The sequence below is a fragment of the Bombus terrestris genome, chromosome 6 (genome assembly GCF_910591885.1).
Source record: "Bombus terrestris chromosome 6, iyBomTerr1.2, whole genome shotgun sequence".
NCBI lineage: Eukaryota > Metazoa > Arthropoda > Insecta > Hymenoptera > Apidae > Bombus > Bombus terrestris.
This window is the reverse complement of record NC_063274.1, coordinates 3000156-3018603: the sequence shown is the minus strand read 5'-3', so window position 1 is coordinate 3018603 and position 18448 is coordinate 3000156. Positions and strand designations below refer to the sequence as shown.

The window sequence follows — 18448 nt, the reverse complement described above, 5'->3', positions numbered from 1 at the left end:
AAGAAGATGATGCTTATTGGAGTATCGTTATTAATAAGTAAAACCTCGATTTAGCTTGGAAGAAAGGATATTTCTAATCAATTAAAACAACAAATTCTCGTTAGTAAAGATAGTTTCGAGCTATTAATTCAATTAAACCGACTTGATACAAATAATTTCAGGTTTAACGGGAACAAACAGTAGGAATTTTAATGTACATAAACGATAGATCTAAACTGGTGAAGAAATTGACTAATCTGAACGAGACATATTTTTTGTAATAAATAAAACAAATATTAGATATTCTATATTTTTCTATGACTATTAAAAGTGAAGGTTTCGTTTCGAAATTTTGGTATCGTTACGTCTCGTTCAAATTAGTCAACTTCTTCACCAGTTTATATCTATCGTTTATGTACTTTAAAATTCCTACTGTTTGTCCTCGTTAAACCTGAAATTATTTGTATCAAGTCAGTACATCTCGTAATACCTCTCGTAATGTATAACAATATCGAGAACATTACTGTAGTATCGTAAATCTTCTCGAAATATAATGATCTTCTTGAATCGGTTAATCGCGAGTACTAATCGCGATACTTATTCCATGTCTACCTGCAGTAATTAGCTTTCCCTTTCCGTAGAAGATAATCGTATCGAATGTTCATTGAATCGCGTCGAATATATTGAGAAACGTTGAAAAATTGAAACGAAGCGACTATGAAGAGGTTGGACATATATTCCGGTCTCGCCCTGCTATGCCGCCAACGTAAACGTCGTGTTGCGCAAATATTTTTCACAAAGGAGACGAGTGAACCCGTGTTGGCCGGCGAAGAAGTTAATTAACCATAAAACGCATAAACCGCAGTTAACCCACCCGCGTTGCAAAGCCCTCGAACATTGTAACTTCTCATTACACGTTCTTCCGCAACAAAGAACCACAGACAACAGTCTGACTGGGAGAAACCATGAAAAATTCGCGTGCTAAATGAACGAGGAGTCTGCGTCGTTTCCAGAACGATTACGAAACCCTTTCAATTTTCGTTATGGAAATCTAAAATATAGCATAAACGTGAAAAAGCAAACAAAATTTTTCATCATATAAAATATATTCACACTTGAGTCGGAATAAACGATTTTCACTTTGTCATTTTTTGTCGAAATTCAGTATACACCTTCTTTTTATATCAGAATAATAGGATATTTGCATTATCTTATAAAATTTTAAAATTGATTTCCCATAAAGAATAAAAAATAATGTGACTTTTCGCGTCCCTTCTTTCGCAATCTTTATCCACAAATCATCAAATAGAATATATCTATGTATTTTATTGTGACACAGGTTTGATAAATATATTCATTGTGAATGGAATATAAAAAGTTAATAATTATTTTAGTAATCAGAAACTTGTAAAAAAAGCTCAGGCGAAGTACAAGCCATTTAGGGTTAAAGTCTTGATCGAGTTATGATAAAACAGATTTAATGAATGAGCACGAACCACGGTAATAACCCTAATAGCTTCCTTTCCTTGCTTCCTTCCTTACTTCATCCCTGGCTTTTTTCTTTCTCCTTCCATTTCCTCATCCTTCTTCTACTTTCTCTCCGTTATAAGTTAAATTTTAATTTTTCTAATCGCTTCGACGAATTTAAATTTTGAAATATTTTTCCATATAATGAGCTCAGTGTCACCGAAGATAGTTACTGCGCAGAAAAAATGATCTATCCGCATCGAAACCTTTTCCACCGGACATTATCGAGTGAACTCTATTCTTCGCCAATAAAAGCCCTCCATAAAACATGGGATCAGGATCGAAGGTATATGCATATTCGGGGCTAACTTTCGATTTATCTAACGCGAGAACGTTCGCAAAGAAGAAAAAAAAAAAATGAGCGAACGAGCGTCGCTGTTGATCCAGCCAGGTCAACTGCGATGGCTAGTGCTCGATTTAATGGTTGACGTTTTATTGGATTTCCGTGCAATTGCATTTTTTAGTCTGATTTCGTTACTAACGATCCCCTTTTGTATCGATTCGTCCGTTGGTCTCGTTCGTTTACCTCCGAGAATCGATAGGACCAGCGGATAATTTGAGGAGAGTTAGCATTAAACTGCAACTTCTCGCCGTGAAACCGTTGCAATTTCGTCCTTTTTATGTTCGCCCTTGTTTCTCGTTGACAAGCCTTTATCGTGAATTGCTGAACGATAGAATTGATGCAATCAATACCAGCTCCCGATACTTTTTATTTTATCTACCGCCAGATGACATGGAAGATGATCGATATAAATTTACGTGCTTTCGTATTGACAATTTTTATTAGTCGTTGTTAATACACGAATATTAAATGAAACAAATATACGTTTGATTTTTGGTATTTGGCAGGCTTCCGAATTGTTCTAATAAAAATTATAATTACTGGAACTAGGCGAATTCACGTATACTTGATAAATTTTCAAATTCGGTTTTCTAGAAAATGGACCTTCCAACGCAATTTTGTTATATCCGATTTTTCACTCGTTTTGCATCGCCCCCAGGATCTTTCTAATTTCACTTGTACCAGAAATTTAGACTCGCGATGTATTTTATTCGTGCGCGAGTTCTCATATTAGATATCGAATATCCATTAAAACGATTGTTTATCGTGACCTTCGAGAAAAGTAATTTCTATCCGATGGAACGAAGATGATAAGAAACTTCAGACACAGAGAACGTCGTAAGAACGTCGACGAAGAAACAATCTTACCTCCAGGAATTACGTTTCCGGCTCCTTTCTCCCCGTATCCGAGTTCCGGCGGTATGGTCAACTTCCTCTTTTCGCCCACGCACATATCCGCCAATCCTTGGTCCCAGCCTTTAATAACTTGGCCAACTCCCAGCTGGAATGTGAACGGCTGATCTCTGTCCAAACTGTAACAGACAATAAACGAGCTACGTTTTAAATATTGTTTCGTTAAAAGTTCACGACAGAATGTGAACGATTCTTTTCATCGAAAGTCATAATCGAACACGTGGGCTTTTTCAGCTCGTTTATCTTTGTTTCGTAAGCTTTATTAACGTAAAACTTATTAATGACATTTTCTTGAAAGCCATATTCATTAACTCCACGTGTCATAAATTTTTCACTCTTATTTCTTTCATTATATGGTGGTATTTAGGTTCATAAAAGTAAGTAACTGGCTTAATTCCATGTTTTTTCTCTCTTCTAGAAAGATTAAAAATCTTCGTTATTATTCTCGATTCTTTAAAAAAAAATCGATACCCATGACGATCCTGTCCGATTGTGGTTAAAGATAATGATCGTTATTTCAGATTAAATTCACTGGAGATTCGATATAGATTTTCATAGTAACATAATATGCTGAATTTACGCCGAATTTCAAGGTCTTCGATACCGGGAGGCAGGTGTACGCCTGTCTACCATCGATATTTCCCGTGAAAGAGATCGCGTCGTGGAAGTGCAATCCGATGCAGTCTCGTAAAATCGGGTTCACGTATGCCAGCCGATCGTTTCACGCGTTCCGGCAACGAAAATTGACAAGTTCATCGGCTGACTGACGCAGGAAGGCGGAAAAAGCGGAATAGAAAAGCGGAGACCATGAGAGGGAGAGAGAAATTCGTCGAAACGAACACGGGAACTCAACGCAACGATTGTGCGGAAAACGAGGTAACGATGCTGTAACGTGCGAAAAAACGAAAGCTATTAATATTAAAATGCGTTATTAGCGAAAAAAGAAAAGAGCAACTTATTTCACGATAATTAATTTTCACTACATGACTGCTTATGTATAGCGATAAAATTGGAAGTTAAGAGCCTACTTTCAAATTTCAAATTATTTATGAAATAAATCCGAATGAATGTGAAATATCGTTCGAATACGCGAACAACGTGCGTGATGATTAATTCCAATATCCATAGATCGTACGATATTTACGTAAAAAATGTCTTTGAATTAATTTCTACGTAAAATATAGCGAAGAAAAATGTACAGAGAATCGAAAAATTGATCGAATATTGATACAACAAGGTGGAAATAAAAAATTTCAAAGAAGGAAGAGAAATGCGTAGGTTGATGCAGCTCGGTATAAAAAATCGATGGAACATAAGGGAGGAACACGTCCTCGGACTCGTTTGAGGCGTCTCGACGTGCGTCTCTGCCACTGACTCGAAGGGTTGCAACGACGTCGCGCGCACACACGAATGCGGATGAAGTTCTATGTGCAACGAGTAACTATGTTGTGTCACGAGAAGAATTTCAAGCAGAGAACTACGTTGATATGCAGATATGTCGCTACGAGCTGAATGTCTACACACGCGTGTATAATGTTAGAAATACTTCAGCAACGTTTCTTCCGCTTTATATTCTCTTCTACTTTCTGTTCTTGTTGTTTATGAAGTTTTAACCAGGAAGAAGACAGGCTTTTAGGAAATTACAGGACATTATAAAAAGAAACAAAAATTTTCAAACTACTAATAATTTTGAAAACTTTACTTTTCCCAGCTACGTCACTTTTCTAATAAATTAACGATATTATAAATATGACTCTATCGTTGATATCAGAACAACTGAAGGCGTAAAAATAACAAGATGGCTTCATATAAAGAATATAAATAATAATTAAGTTCAGTGAAAGTATCAAGAAATGGACATTTTTATACAAATTTTTCCTTCTATCTATAAATCGAATTATGATACACTTGGAATTTCCACGAGTAGATAAATTACTTGAATAAACGAGGATTAACGATTGTATCAGTCTGTGTTCCAGCGATCTGACGACATTTAAATTTCGTTCAACAAATTTAAAATGAAACTCTATCCTCATTACGAGCATTCAATCTTCATCGATCAATCAAATCATCGTTATTATCACATTTACCTTGGCTTTCCAATGAAAAGTTACGATCATCCTAACGATAACTATCGTTCCTGCAGTAACTTCAGCTACATCGAGCCGGAACGTTGTTCGACTATCGACACGACTCCCATAAACTCTCTTCGAACTCAAATAAAACTAATCGCGTCAAGTGTCAGCTGTTTGCTTCTTTTTCGATTTTCGTTTGCTTCCAGCTTTACATTACAGTTTTCCATTAAACGAAAATCCAAGTAAAGATCGAGGATTTCGATTCGAAATTAATGGCGCGAGATTTGGAACGATATTGATTCTCTTCTTTGCTGAATCCTGTCAGGGGATGAATTTTCTGATCCATAAGATTTACAAGATCGCAGCGTTTCCGGTTTCCCTGATTCATCCTGGTTTACGTTAAAAGGTTGAAGCTCGAAATTTTTATCCAAGTGACGAAAACTCGTCATAAGGGCTGCATTTTATCGAGAAACGCCGTCATTTTGCGAAAAATAAAGCAGTTTTATAAACACCGATATAGCTAAATCGCAAAAGATATAGAACCGTTGATCTTGTTAGTAGGAAAGTTTTCAAAAGAAATTAAGTTGAGCGAAATTTTGGAGTATAAAGCGATACAAGTACGCCACTAGTAATCGATACGGTCGATTTTGAACTTTTTAAATGCGTTTTATCCCACCTTTTTTCTATAACAATCGTCAAACTTCGTTTGTGAAAATTGCAGTTCAAATACAATAAAAATTTAAATTAATTTTTTTTACAGAATTGCTCAATGCGAGATAATTATTACAGTTTAATTATATAACGATAATAATTGTATAGTCTCGGTATTCCAAAATCTCTAAGATATAAAATCACGTACATCGATTCTAGCAGATAAACAGCAAAACATGATTGATTATTGGAGAATCGAGGTATCATCAAAAAGAAAATATCGAACACGTCGCTGGGTAAGAATAGATAGCACGCGTTTATTCCTGGTAAAAAATAGGTGACACGAAAAGAATGTCTCGATGAAAGGAACTTCGAGATCGTTGGTCTTATGCGTCGAGAGATCCGTTTAGCGACGAGGAAAATAGAGTTTCTGAGAGAAGATCCAAGACAATTTCGTTCAGATATTAATAGGTTATTTGATGTGACAAGTTGAACCAACAAATTCTTTGTCTTTTCTTTCTTTGTTTCTACAATTCATTTATGAACAAGCATGAATTTAGCAAAATTTCAAATATATCAAAATATCACTGATCAATTTGTACAGATAAAATATACTGCGAAATAATTAAGTACAAATGAAAGATTGGAAAGATATTCAAGTATTTATTAAATTAAAATATTCGATATGTTATCGTCCTCTTTTGTAGAACGAAATAATCTTTATGTCGATACTTCCAGGCAGAAAATAAAATCCAAGAACGTATTACGATTACGTATTTGTCAATTTAAAAGCTAAAAGTTTATATGCTCGAAAACGATTATATTCTGCCACTCTTATCTTTATTTGCATAGTACTATCGTTGTTAATTAGCGAGCCCAGCTCCACTGGAAGCTATTAATAATTCAAAGAGCAAATATCAACAGTAATGAGCATTTACGGTTTACACGAAGTTCTATTACGACATGACTCGTACAAAATTTGAATTGCTCAATATTTATGGAAATTATAAATTCATGTAAACCATATTTTAATCGAACCTTTCGTTTTCGATGAATTTTATTACAGTTCAAAATAATTTTTTTCAAAAGCTCTCCTGTAAAACCTCCCACATCCGAACTTCATCTCTTTACTTAAAAAATTAATGGTTATTTATCGCGTCGACATTAAATAAATAACCGTAAATTGCAAAATAAATTTAAAAAAATAGTCTCTGTAACCTTGCCGCGTTTCCCCATTTCGCAATTTATATAATTGATTAATTGTTGATCTTCTAAATGAAATCAAATAATTTCGAAATAGCTGTATGATCTTGAAACAACGAAGACCTTCGCAATCTCAACCTTCCTTTCATAAAATCAGAATCGTGTACTTTAACACGAAAGAAAAAAGGAAACCATTAATCAACGTCCTCGAAAATTTTCTGCTTATTAGGCTTTATACAGGTTTCACGTGAACGAATTGCCAGTCATTCGCGAAACAACGTTCGCGGGTTAACTTATCGGAAGTTCGTTAGGGAGTGTAATTTTATTCGCGAAAGTTTTGTTCTACTAACCAACCACGTCCGATATCTCGTCGGTGTTCTTACGCGTGAACAAACATATTATGCGCTCGAGACATAATCAGTCGGAATCCTTCTAACGCAACTCGTTACCGCTTGGCGTCGCGACGCCGGGCGTGTAGAATAATGTGGCCCAAGTTTCGAGGATAATTATGTTGCGTAAGGGTAATTACACCGTGCCACGTGGGGAATTTCAAGTTTCCTGCACTTTCGCGCATCCACGTCGTAACAGCGTACGCTCATGCATACAACCACGCGAAGGATATATTTCGGAGGGATCGTAAAGGGTAGCAGTCATTGCTATGAACACAGGAGAAACATCTATTTAAGAAAGCGCAAAGTACAAAGCAAAGTAACACGATTTACTACAAATGTGTATGTTAAGTAAAAATATATTATGATTAGTTCAGGTAAGATAATAATTAGAGTTACGTCGTGTGCGATTCATTTATTTATTATACGTAATGTATTTAAAATTGCACAATAGCGCTCTCTTAAATTTACTTCTCATTATTCGCGAAACCTTATTACGTTAATTAGGTAATTTTTAACGAATTTCGCGCTGCTTTAATTGTTTTCCCGATTTTGCTAACCATTCAAATCCTTCACAATGAACCAATCTTACCGATAGCTTCCGCATTTCCGTATAATTATTATACTTAATTATTCCAATGAATCTGATTCCTGATACTGTTTTGTTCGCTCAATATCGTCTCTATATTAACTGATAATAATACGAACGAGAACAAAAGAAATTTTTACGTTGCGTCATAGGGAAGCACGAATTTCACGCCGAACGTATTATATTGTGGAAAATCGAGTGGCATGCATTATATTTAATACTATGCGCAATGGTTCATTAAAGAGTATGCATAATAAACGTAGCTTCCCAAAATACGCGTAATTATTTATCAGCGCGATGCACTGATCACAGTGTTAAATTTGTATCGGCAGCCGATTTCCATGGAAAATTAATAATTTGCTTCCTGTCTGTCGATAATAAAACTAACGCGTTATCGAAACTTCCGATTTCCTGTTCAAGCAACGGATATCGAACCAACGAACTATCATAATTCTTGAAATTAAACTTAACTACAAATATCCGACGAAAACAATCATTCTTACGAGATTCACAGCTTCGTAATTTCATTAGATCATTCTTCCACGACGTAATTACAAGATACCTAGCAATTGTAACGAATGTTTTATTCCCAAAAATTGGAAGGATCGTTTCTGTTTCGAGTCTTTCGATTTGTTGCCGTTCGCAAAAGCTAGAGCGAAAAACTGTTGTTACTTTCCACTTATTCGATAGTCACCATTCGTGGAATCATTACGTGCCAACCCAACAATTCTTCCATGTAATTGAAATCTTGTTCCCCAGTTCCTGTAATAAACAGCAATCTGGTCAAAAGCACGTTATCGGTTACCGCTACTCGACGACAGGAAGTTGGTCAGTGATCGCCGGACGCCAATGGGCGCGACAGATTCAAGTACCGACGACCGTTTAATTATTTCATTAACAAGTAACATTTTACGACCTCTCGACCAGAGTAGACCGCCACCACAGGTTTACTACAGTGCTCTCCGTAATTACTGACTTTTACTATCGTGACAGCGGATCGCATATTGAACTCCCCGCGACAAGAGACGATTTCGTTGGTCACGTTTGTCGTTATCTGCCACGTTTTACACAGTAATTTCGCGAAACTTCAAACCGCACTTAACCGTGCTTTAAAGGAGTTGTTACGTCGCGTCGCAGGGAGAAGCTCGTGAAACTGAGCAAAGTATTTCAAGTAACATCGAAACGATCTTAAATTAAAGTTTCCTTAGGGATCGATGCACGTTATTACTTTTTATAAATATAGAGAAGCTTCGATCGATTTTTAATATCGATATGTGAATTTTATCAAAGTATTCGAAGTAACGATGAAGAAAAAGTTAGACTCGTTTTATAATTTATTTTACTATCAACTATATGTACTATTGTATACAGAACCTTTTATTATTATTAAGTACACGATTAATATTCCTATGAAAAAGAGACTTATTTCCATAAGCATACTTATCCTAAGAAAATGACACAAATAGAAGTAAATTCTAAGATAAGTAGGAGAATAAATATAAACTAATAAATTTTAATTTTCTGTTCTAAATTTTTTATTTAAACATCATTGGTTGTGTTAACATTAGATTTTATTCTGTAGGTTTATAAAACCCTTCTTCTTTCGTCCTTATCAAAAGCCAAAGGGTCAGCAGATAACGAGTTTTTCAAGTAACAGAAAAATTAAGTATATCTCTTCCAGAATAAACAAGTATCCGGATATTTGCGAACGTTAGTGTAGTGTTAAAGAAACGTTGTTCGGCTGCTGATAGCCGAATCGCATTTTTTCTTTGTCCGTATACGTTACTTCGAATATTGGAATTGTTTCCTCGCAGCGAGATTCCTGGAAATCTTTTTATACTATTTACAATATTTCTGTTGGGTAGAGTTAATTGGTTTTGGATTGAATTCGTTAATCCGATAGGAATTAATACGACTGCTTGGAAACAACAGCGATCCGACGGGCAAATAAGAATATAAGGCGTTTTCATTTGGAGAAAAGAATTATCGAATGTTCGACGAAACTTGATAAGCGTTTTTTGTTAGCATTCCGAAGAATTCCTCAATTTCACATCATCATTACTTCGTACCTTTATGGTCCAATCTTCATCTCAATGTGAATTGTTTCATTGTAAAAGATAAAAAATTATTTATTGTTTTACACAAGACTTCGATAGAATATGTAAATCAAATGAAGTACATGTCAAACAAGAAATTACGCGTACCGACAACGATGTTTTTATGTTTTTCTGAAAGCGTGGAAATTTTTTGACGATAAAAGAACTGACGATTGAGTCGAAAATAATTCAAAGAAGGGTTAACATGCAAAGGGTACGTAAAATGTGCAAAATAAAGCCCTTCTTATTATATTTAATAGGTGAAATAAATCTATTTTCATGTGTTAATTAACATTCATAAAAATATCAAATTGCATAAACATCCACATTCTATTAATTATCAAATAAATCCAACCATAGACTCATTGTATTATATATTAGGTTGTCCCAAAAGTTCCTTTCGTTTTTAAAGAGAGTAGTACACAACATTTTTTATTTTATGTCATTTTATTCAATTACGTTTGATCCATTTTATTCTATTATTACAAAACATACTTAATCCATAAAATAATATAAAATAAAAGATGTTGTGCATCTATTATTTCACTTATGAAACGAAAGAAACTTCTGGGACAACCTGATACGTATACACATCATGGTCAATCAAACTCTAAAACGCGACAAGAACATAGTTAATTAATTATACGAGATTTCTACATGAGAATGGACAACCCATAGACACACACACGGAGCGTGTTCTTGTAACGTGGTGCTCGGTCGGTGAAAAATGTAAAATAATGAAGCCCGGAAGAGAAGAGTTCGATCGACAATGGAGCTGCAGAGAAAAGGGAAAGTTATAATGCGGGAGGAAAGAGAGAAGGAAGGATACAATGAGGCGGCGGAGAAAAAGAGAAACCGCGATGGAATCGCGGAAACGAAGAACTACGTTCCAATGAGGAGCAAATATCTCGAAACTAATTTCTACGACTTCTTTTTATCGAGCATGCGTCTCACTTCGAGACACGACAACCGAGACGATGCGACCGTCGATTCAATATGAGATAGAAACGACATTGATATCGATAATTACGTTTATCCTGTATGTTCTGACTTATTCAGGATAGAAGTAAACTGACCAATAATCTCATATCCTCTTAGCGTTTCTTTTTCATCATATCGACGATTTATATGTCGTTTCTGATGATAGTTTTAAATAAGCAATTTATATATCTTTTTCACTTTGCCATGAGATATTTTACATCTCCGATATCAAGAAAAAGGAAACAAATAAAAAAATATCTGATTTCTAGATCTGAAATATTCCACCGACGACGTTAATGTACGATATATCCAACAATTTCTTTCATTAATAATGATAATAATTATACCATCGCGTATACAATCGAATTATACACTTTTACTTATAATACTCAATGAGAATTAATCGCAAAATTCATTCAAATAAAAAAAAATCGAATTATACACTAAAGCGTGATTACCTGGTACAACTGATAGAATGGTCGAGTTAATAAAACAGTAGCATGATTAAAAGGCGACCAACATATCTGTGATATGCAAGATTTCAAGAGTAATTGGAATTTTATATGAACACGCACACGTAGATTTATTGTTCTTTGGCACGCGACAACGATGATGATTCGACCATTAAAAAAAAAAAAAAGAAAAAGAAGAAAAAATAAAGGATAGCAATTGGTGGATGAATAAATGAAAAATACAACGATCCGTGTGCCACGATGAAAAATCGTAAACGTTTCAATCGATGCTAGAAACCTTTTTTCTGTCGATTTACTCGGCGAATTAAATGTAATTGGAACTTGTATAAACCATCTACACTATCGTGCAAATAACATTCACGTAATAAAATTATGTATCTTGCTCGAAATGTGTTGATATGAATACGCAAATTTGGTATCGCGTGCATCAGAATTACGATATAATGTATCTATGTGTATTTAATCCGTGTATGTAGTTCAATCGGGGTGCTTTAACGATCATTAATATTTAACATATCGAGTATCTTTAATATCATTAGCGCAAAACTAGCCTAAAATTGTCAATCCCAAGATATAATAAAAATATACAACAAAATCTGAAAAGAACGTTTCAGGAAAATAATCTTCCAATTAATTAAAATAATCAATCCGTGCATGGAAAATGAATAAGAAGAACCACATTTTTTTACCAAAATCAGATTGCAAATTGACTGCATATTGCAATGACCGTATTTTCTCCTATTAATAAATACAGATATTATCTACCTTTAAGCATTTGAGAATTATACTGAATCGAGTTTCATCAGTCAAGGACGAAGTACAAGAGGCAAGAAAAGATGGAAGAAGGCGAGACACGTCCAAGATCTTGACGTGCAACGAATGAACATCCTTCTTGTCGGTGGATGTACTAAGAAGCAAGCTATGCGAAGTCACAGAGAGAAGGAAAAAGCAAAAAGAACAAGCGAGAGACGAAGAAATCCAGCAAGAAGAAGAAACAATTGCTCTGGGACAGTTAACTGTAGGAAAGACAAAAAAATATCCAAGAATCAACCCTCGACGAAGTCCTTCGCTTCGTCTCGAATATCCTTTTGCGTATGGGCTCCTGCGGATAGAAAAGTTTCCCGCGTATCGCGGTACGTTCTTTAAATATTCAAATGGAAGCACCGCTAGCAGCTGCTATACGCGGGATATTGCCAGTTTACGAAACCCTCTATTCGCTGAAGCAAGTCCTATGAGACGCTCGATGTTTTTCACGCGAAACTTTCGAAACTGCCGTTTTCCCGACATGCCGTGTTTCACCGAGATCAGACCCTGTCATACGGGTTACGCAAATTGATATTAATAATAAATACGTCGAGATTAGACGCGTTCTAATGGACTATTTCTGGGAGTAACTTGAAAATGGACACGTGCTTTTAAGATAAGATAGGATTATTCGAGTCAAAAGGATATCTCAGTTAAGCTGGAGAGTAATAAATGTAATTTTAAGAGTTCATTAGCCCAGGGAAAGAAAAGATAAATGCTTACCGTAGAAATCTTCTATGTACATATCGCGTATGTTATGTAAAATATTTTGAAATTTTATTAGCAGTGTAACGAGATACTAGTTAAACTAGGTGGAACTTGAAACTAGTCTGAAATATATATGGAAATTACGAAATATTTATCATAAATATAAGATAAAGATAAAGATTGAATTTTAAAATGTTGAAGCTCTAGTGGCTGAAATAATTGTAGCTTACTATGTTCTCTATTATCAGAAATTAAATATTCAAGTCCTTAGAAGCAGCAAATATTTTTATCCGTACCTTTAGTTATTCTTCGTAACTTTGGAATGTTTTATTCGTTGTATGAGTTGATGAATATGAATTATATATGAGAGTTTAAACAGACTACGCGGGAAACAATAATATAAATAGTTGGCAAACAATTGGAATGATGGATTAGAACTGTGCTTTAAATGCAGGGAAATAAATTGGTATTTATGTTTCGCGAGTGAAGTTATTATTATGCTACACGTTTGCAAGTATAGATTATAATTATAATTTATGTAATAAATACTTATATTAAGCGTAAATAAGCTTTTAAGTTTTGCTAAGTTTACGAAACGATACAGAAGAGATTGATTCATCGTTTTGAACTAGAGGTTGGTTTTAGTAACCTAACAGTAACTTAATAGTATATATAAGAGCTTAAAATATATACATATAATAAAATGTTTAATAACAAAAGAAACTGAACTTATTTCTATCGGAGTTCTCGATTTATTCCGTTCCAATTTTACTCCAATTTTGCTTTAACGTAATCTTACTTTACAATCAGACCATTAAACTGTGTGTAAAAATGTTTTTACTCGAATTAAATCATTGTAACTCAAATTAGCTTCGTGAATATCCGTCTATTATTTCAGAAAATCCTTTTTTCTTTAATTCGCGCAAAGAAGAAACGTGTTACCGTAAACGTGGAAGTATTAAAAGGAACAACTACGAAGCGGTATTCGAATTATTCTCGATGAATCGCGAATCGTCGTCGCGATTCAGTTGCGCCTGCTAGCATTGATACGAACCGAAGTGAAAGAAAAGTATGTCGTAAAAACAACTTTACCGTGGGTGTATATGACGCAACTCGGTAAATGGAATCGTCGTTAACGATGGGAATGTCATGCTTTTAAAAACGTCAATGCGCTCGACCTAATTCTCTCTTTATTCATTGTAAACTCGTTGTCTCACCCCCCCCTTTAATTAGAACTGTTTGAGTCTGCAAATGACATCGACCAGACTAACGGTACACCGGTGTTTATGGTGCGGCGTGCCACTCACAAACTTCAGATGCATTTCTACGAGAAACATACAGATAATTCTGATAAACTCGTTCCTAGTTTTATATCTGCAGTAGTTTATTCGCGCTTTATATTCGAGTTTTGTTGCGCGTTGACAGTTGATGATCGATATGGTACTCGTTGCTAGACGAGGGCAATAGGAAATTGGAAAATTGATTATTTTTCTGTGGAATTTTAATTGAGCGGACTTTTATAATTTGCTGTTCTGCAAGATTTTAAAACGTGAACTAAATTGTCTATTTACATGCTGCAGGAGTTCTGTAGTATGTTTTACAGGTGAACGTGGAACTAAATGCTTCGTTAAGAAGTCATTACGGAAATGTAAAATATCCAGGATACGTAAAAATCTTGTAAGCAATATTTTTCATGACAATTGCTGTAGAATGGTGATTAATAAAATGTCACTAAGTAGCTTGTAGTTCGTTAATAACAATTGTAAACTAACAATAAGACACCTGTCTGGTTAATACAACTGCTGTACTACTGAAACAGTCGTCGCCTAAGTAGCTTAAGTCTGTTTCCAGACAGACATATACAAACACCGTGAATACTACGTATCACGAAGACGCAAAAACTCTTAGTCCTGTGCTTACTCGCTCTGACAATTCAGACATTAAAGCGCTCGAGAAATCCCTTAAAATACGGACAGACTTTTCGAACAGAACTTACAAGCACCGTTTTCACTTTACTGTCTATGTGTACTTTGTCATTAATAAAGCGAGAGTTTTAATACTGAGCATTTATTTTTATTGTACCATGTGCTCATTTATTCTAATTAATATTTCCACCAATTCCATGTATCAGACAAAATAATTATTACAAGACAAATTTTAATCCCTTGTCTGATGATTTTCTGAAACTACGTAATACGTTCGCAATTGGATCGAAAATCATATTCTACTGTAACATGTACGTATATTCTTCTATTTCTTCCAGGAAAATGTATTTTCTTCCTTGCACTTTCCCTTATAAAGATTTTTGGCATTAAAATTAATTTTATATTAGAAAAAAGAAAATGTCAAATACGCTCGAATTACCATTACATCTTCTCAGTGCACGCACAGACGCATATCGTATCTACGTTTCAAACCTTTGTAGTGCACGAATGGGCGCACGAATAAAAAACGAATGCACATACGTTTCGCTCTGTATGGCGAATTTATTTCGCTTGAAATTCCACTTACAACGAGACTTCGCTACGCGCATGGCGTCGTCATTATTTTCACGATTAAACAACTGACCATCTTCTGGGCAAAGTTGGAAAAGAGGGAGTGGAGACAATGTGGCAGAGTCGCGGAGAAATATTGAAATGGGGGCAAGGACGAACATGCGGAAAATCAGTCGAGTTCCTGTGCGATGGCATTTGCATACACTCGTGCGCACAGGTGGACCGTGTAACGCTTCGGAAAACATAAATCGTCCCGTACATGGTCGAAGGAGGAAAATTACACCGTAGGTAAAGTGAAACGAAAGAAAAGAACAGAGAGAAAGAGGACAAAGAGCAAAGGGAAAATGGATTTAAACGTATTTGTACTTTAGAGTGGGTATTGCGAGTGCGTAATCCTTTCCTGTTTCTATGACTTTTGCGATATTTGATTTATATATCGTATATAGTAGAGAGTATACCAATTCAACTAATTAAGCATATAGTAATTCCATGTAAAGTGGCGATTAGAGTAGGCACTATCTATATGAAAACACGATAATTTCCTTTCCTCTGCAAGATATTAATATATTCGTGTATTCAATAACCATTTTGATATGGAACGTAAAAACTTTGGACAGAATTTCTTTGAATGTTTGTACGAATTCAAAGAGTTGAGATTATAAAATTCCTAGAAACGGTATTACTGCAATATGAATATAAACAGCTGAATGCCAAACTCATCTAACGCAACATACACGTGTACGTTCAATACATAAGTCCATATAATGACACTAAAATACTTTTGTTCGAAAGAAGTTCCAGAATCGCTCGTACAGCTCACTCGTATTTGTCCTCGTGCTGCGTTAAAAGTTACAATCCAAGAACAAAGGATTGCGAGAAACGAAAGAAAGAATCCGAGGAACAAAGAGAGAAAAAGACGAGTGGCGAATAAAAAGGAGAGATTACGAAATACGATCTTAAATTGTAAAGGACGAAGCGATAAGGAATCAAGAAAGTAAAAGAAAAAACTATCAAAGAATTCTGTTCTGCCGGGCCATTGGTCGTCCTACGACTATCGTTGTTAACATATCAAAGAGCTTGCAGCGATATTTAAATTTATTCCTCCTACCTTACCCGTTTACGGTATACAGCCCCCATTCGATGCTCTTACGTATCGAAAGCATGCTACAAGCATCTATAGTTGGCCGGTATATTCATAGGAAGATGGCTAGGACGTTCGAGCTTTTCATAAAGAGCCAAACGGTTTCAGTGTGTTTCAGCCGAAAGCTCGTTTCTCTCGCGATATCCAACCCCCGTTTCACTCTATGTGCTATACCACCCCCTCGTACACCATACTCGTGTGTGCGGATCGGCTGAAACGGACCAGGTGCATTTTCCATTGTCCTCGAGCGTATGATAGATTGGCTAGAAACGAGGGCAAGTGTTCTATCTCGTGCATTCTCTTTTTTCCAAGCTCGGATAAAATGTCTTGCATATCTTCGAAATATTTTTAAACCCGGAAGAACTTCGTTTTTTGCGACTTTCCGGCTTAGTTTTCAACGGAGGACTTTATAAAGCCAGGATATTCTACTTTGCATAGATACTGCGACACGATATATACGTACATGTAACGCACAGATATTCGATTTGAGCTGTAACGTCAGTTAACTCTTAGGGTAGGCAATCAAATTGCTGCCGTTATCCAATAAGAGTATAATTAAGTTTGAAGTTCTAATATCGGACATTTTTATCGATATTTCGATATGAAAATATTCGAGTAACGAGAATCGCAGCGTTTTTCTAATATTTTCGATTAGAGATAAACTTGCTGAAACAAATACGGACGAATACATTCGTACAAAATCTAAAAGATCGTATATTTTTAATAGGATTTTCATAATAACGAAAATATCAGTATCCTATGATTGAATAAACGGCAATCAAACATGTGATGTACTTCTAACTAATCGTCAAAAATATTCCGCAGTATCGTAAAGCGTTTAATTAAAAACCACTCGAATTCAATAAAGAGTCGGCAAAAATTCCAACCACCGTTATTACCAATTATTATCAATTTCGAGCAACTCCAGCTTCATCGAGTTGCAACCCTTCAAAATTTACTAAACATTAAATTACCCCCGAAAAAAAGAGTAAAGCAGAAAAAACAAGGAAATCTCAATTATCTCACATTACCGTGTACACGTTTTTCTGTTACATTCCACTAGACTCCTTGCGCCACGTATTTCTCCTCTCGAACACGGTTTCACCTCTCGACATAAATTATTTTCAAGCAGCATCTACGGATACTGGTGGATGGGGGTTGGTCGAAGCGTGTAGGACGGACGCGAACGAAAATTGAACGCGTGTAAAAGTGGCGCAACGTTGGTCGCGCGTATTTCCGCGGCACGCAGAAATTGCATTTCTGCCGGTCGTCAATTACAGCGGAAACGAGGTCGAAATTTTAAAAGCTTCGAAACAGCCGAGGGACGTCGATGCCGGGGTTAGGTGTAACGAAATAAAGGCGAATAATTAACGCCAGTCGACGTCACTCGACGTACGTTAAACAGGTTATATCGCTTACAACGAGCCGCGACGTTGTTACATCATTTTTAACATCCTCTCCAGAGCCTATCGACTTCCTTAAGGGATCCGGCTACCCGACCGTTCTTCGCAGCAAGAAACGACCGGCAACGAAGGAATTTACTGCGCCATTAAGTGTCGCGCACAATGCTGAGCCGACCAATAACGCTACACGGTACAGGCTATCAAGCTTTCCGTCTTTCCGGCCGCGAGTCTTGGAAAATATTCCGCGAACTCGCGTAGGCCGCGATCCTTGACGTTTCCAGACGGTTTGACTGTTAACGTCGAATGTTCCGTAAATTCCCTCGCTCGTGTAATATCGCATTATCGTTTAACATTCGAGAACACCCCTGCAACGACGCGTCACCCGACGACTGCACGTCTCTCTCGCTTACGCTTTCGATTAAAATTCTGATTCTGTCGTGAGGCGTCGTTGCGTTTCACACGATTAGAATAATGGCCCGCCGTTACGGGTCGGCTCTTTGCAACGAGTCACTCGTAGAATTACACTGCCACGGCAAACGGTCGCTGTTTTGCCGGAGTGCGTTGTGGAATATTTTAGAAGCAACGAGCATTACCGTTTCTTCTCTGCGGAAGCTAATGTTGATTCGGATAAATTTGAATAAAAATTGTTCTTGCTTTATTTTTAGGATGGCGAGTTTTG

At 36.0% G+C, this 18448-nt stretch overlaps 1 protein-coding gene across 2 annotated transcripts in view; it reads right to left on the bottom strand.

Annotated features, from left to right (window-relative positions):
• The window catches only part of LOC100645079 (FK506-binding protein 2), a 112352-nt gene that overhangs the window by 8844 nt on the left and 85060 nt on the right, over positions 1 to 18448 (bottom strand). For both annotated transcript variants that reach the window (XM_012309306.3, XM_003395876.4), the window contains exon 2: positions 2717 to 2880. In XM_012309306.3, the coding sequence (XP_012164696.2) occupies positions 2717 to 2880 (164 nt within the window). The remainder of the gene's footprint in view (positions 1 to 2716; positions 2881 to 18448) is intronic.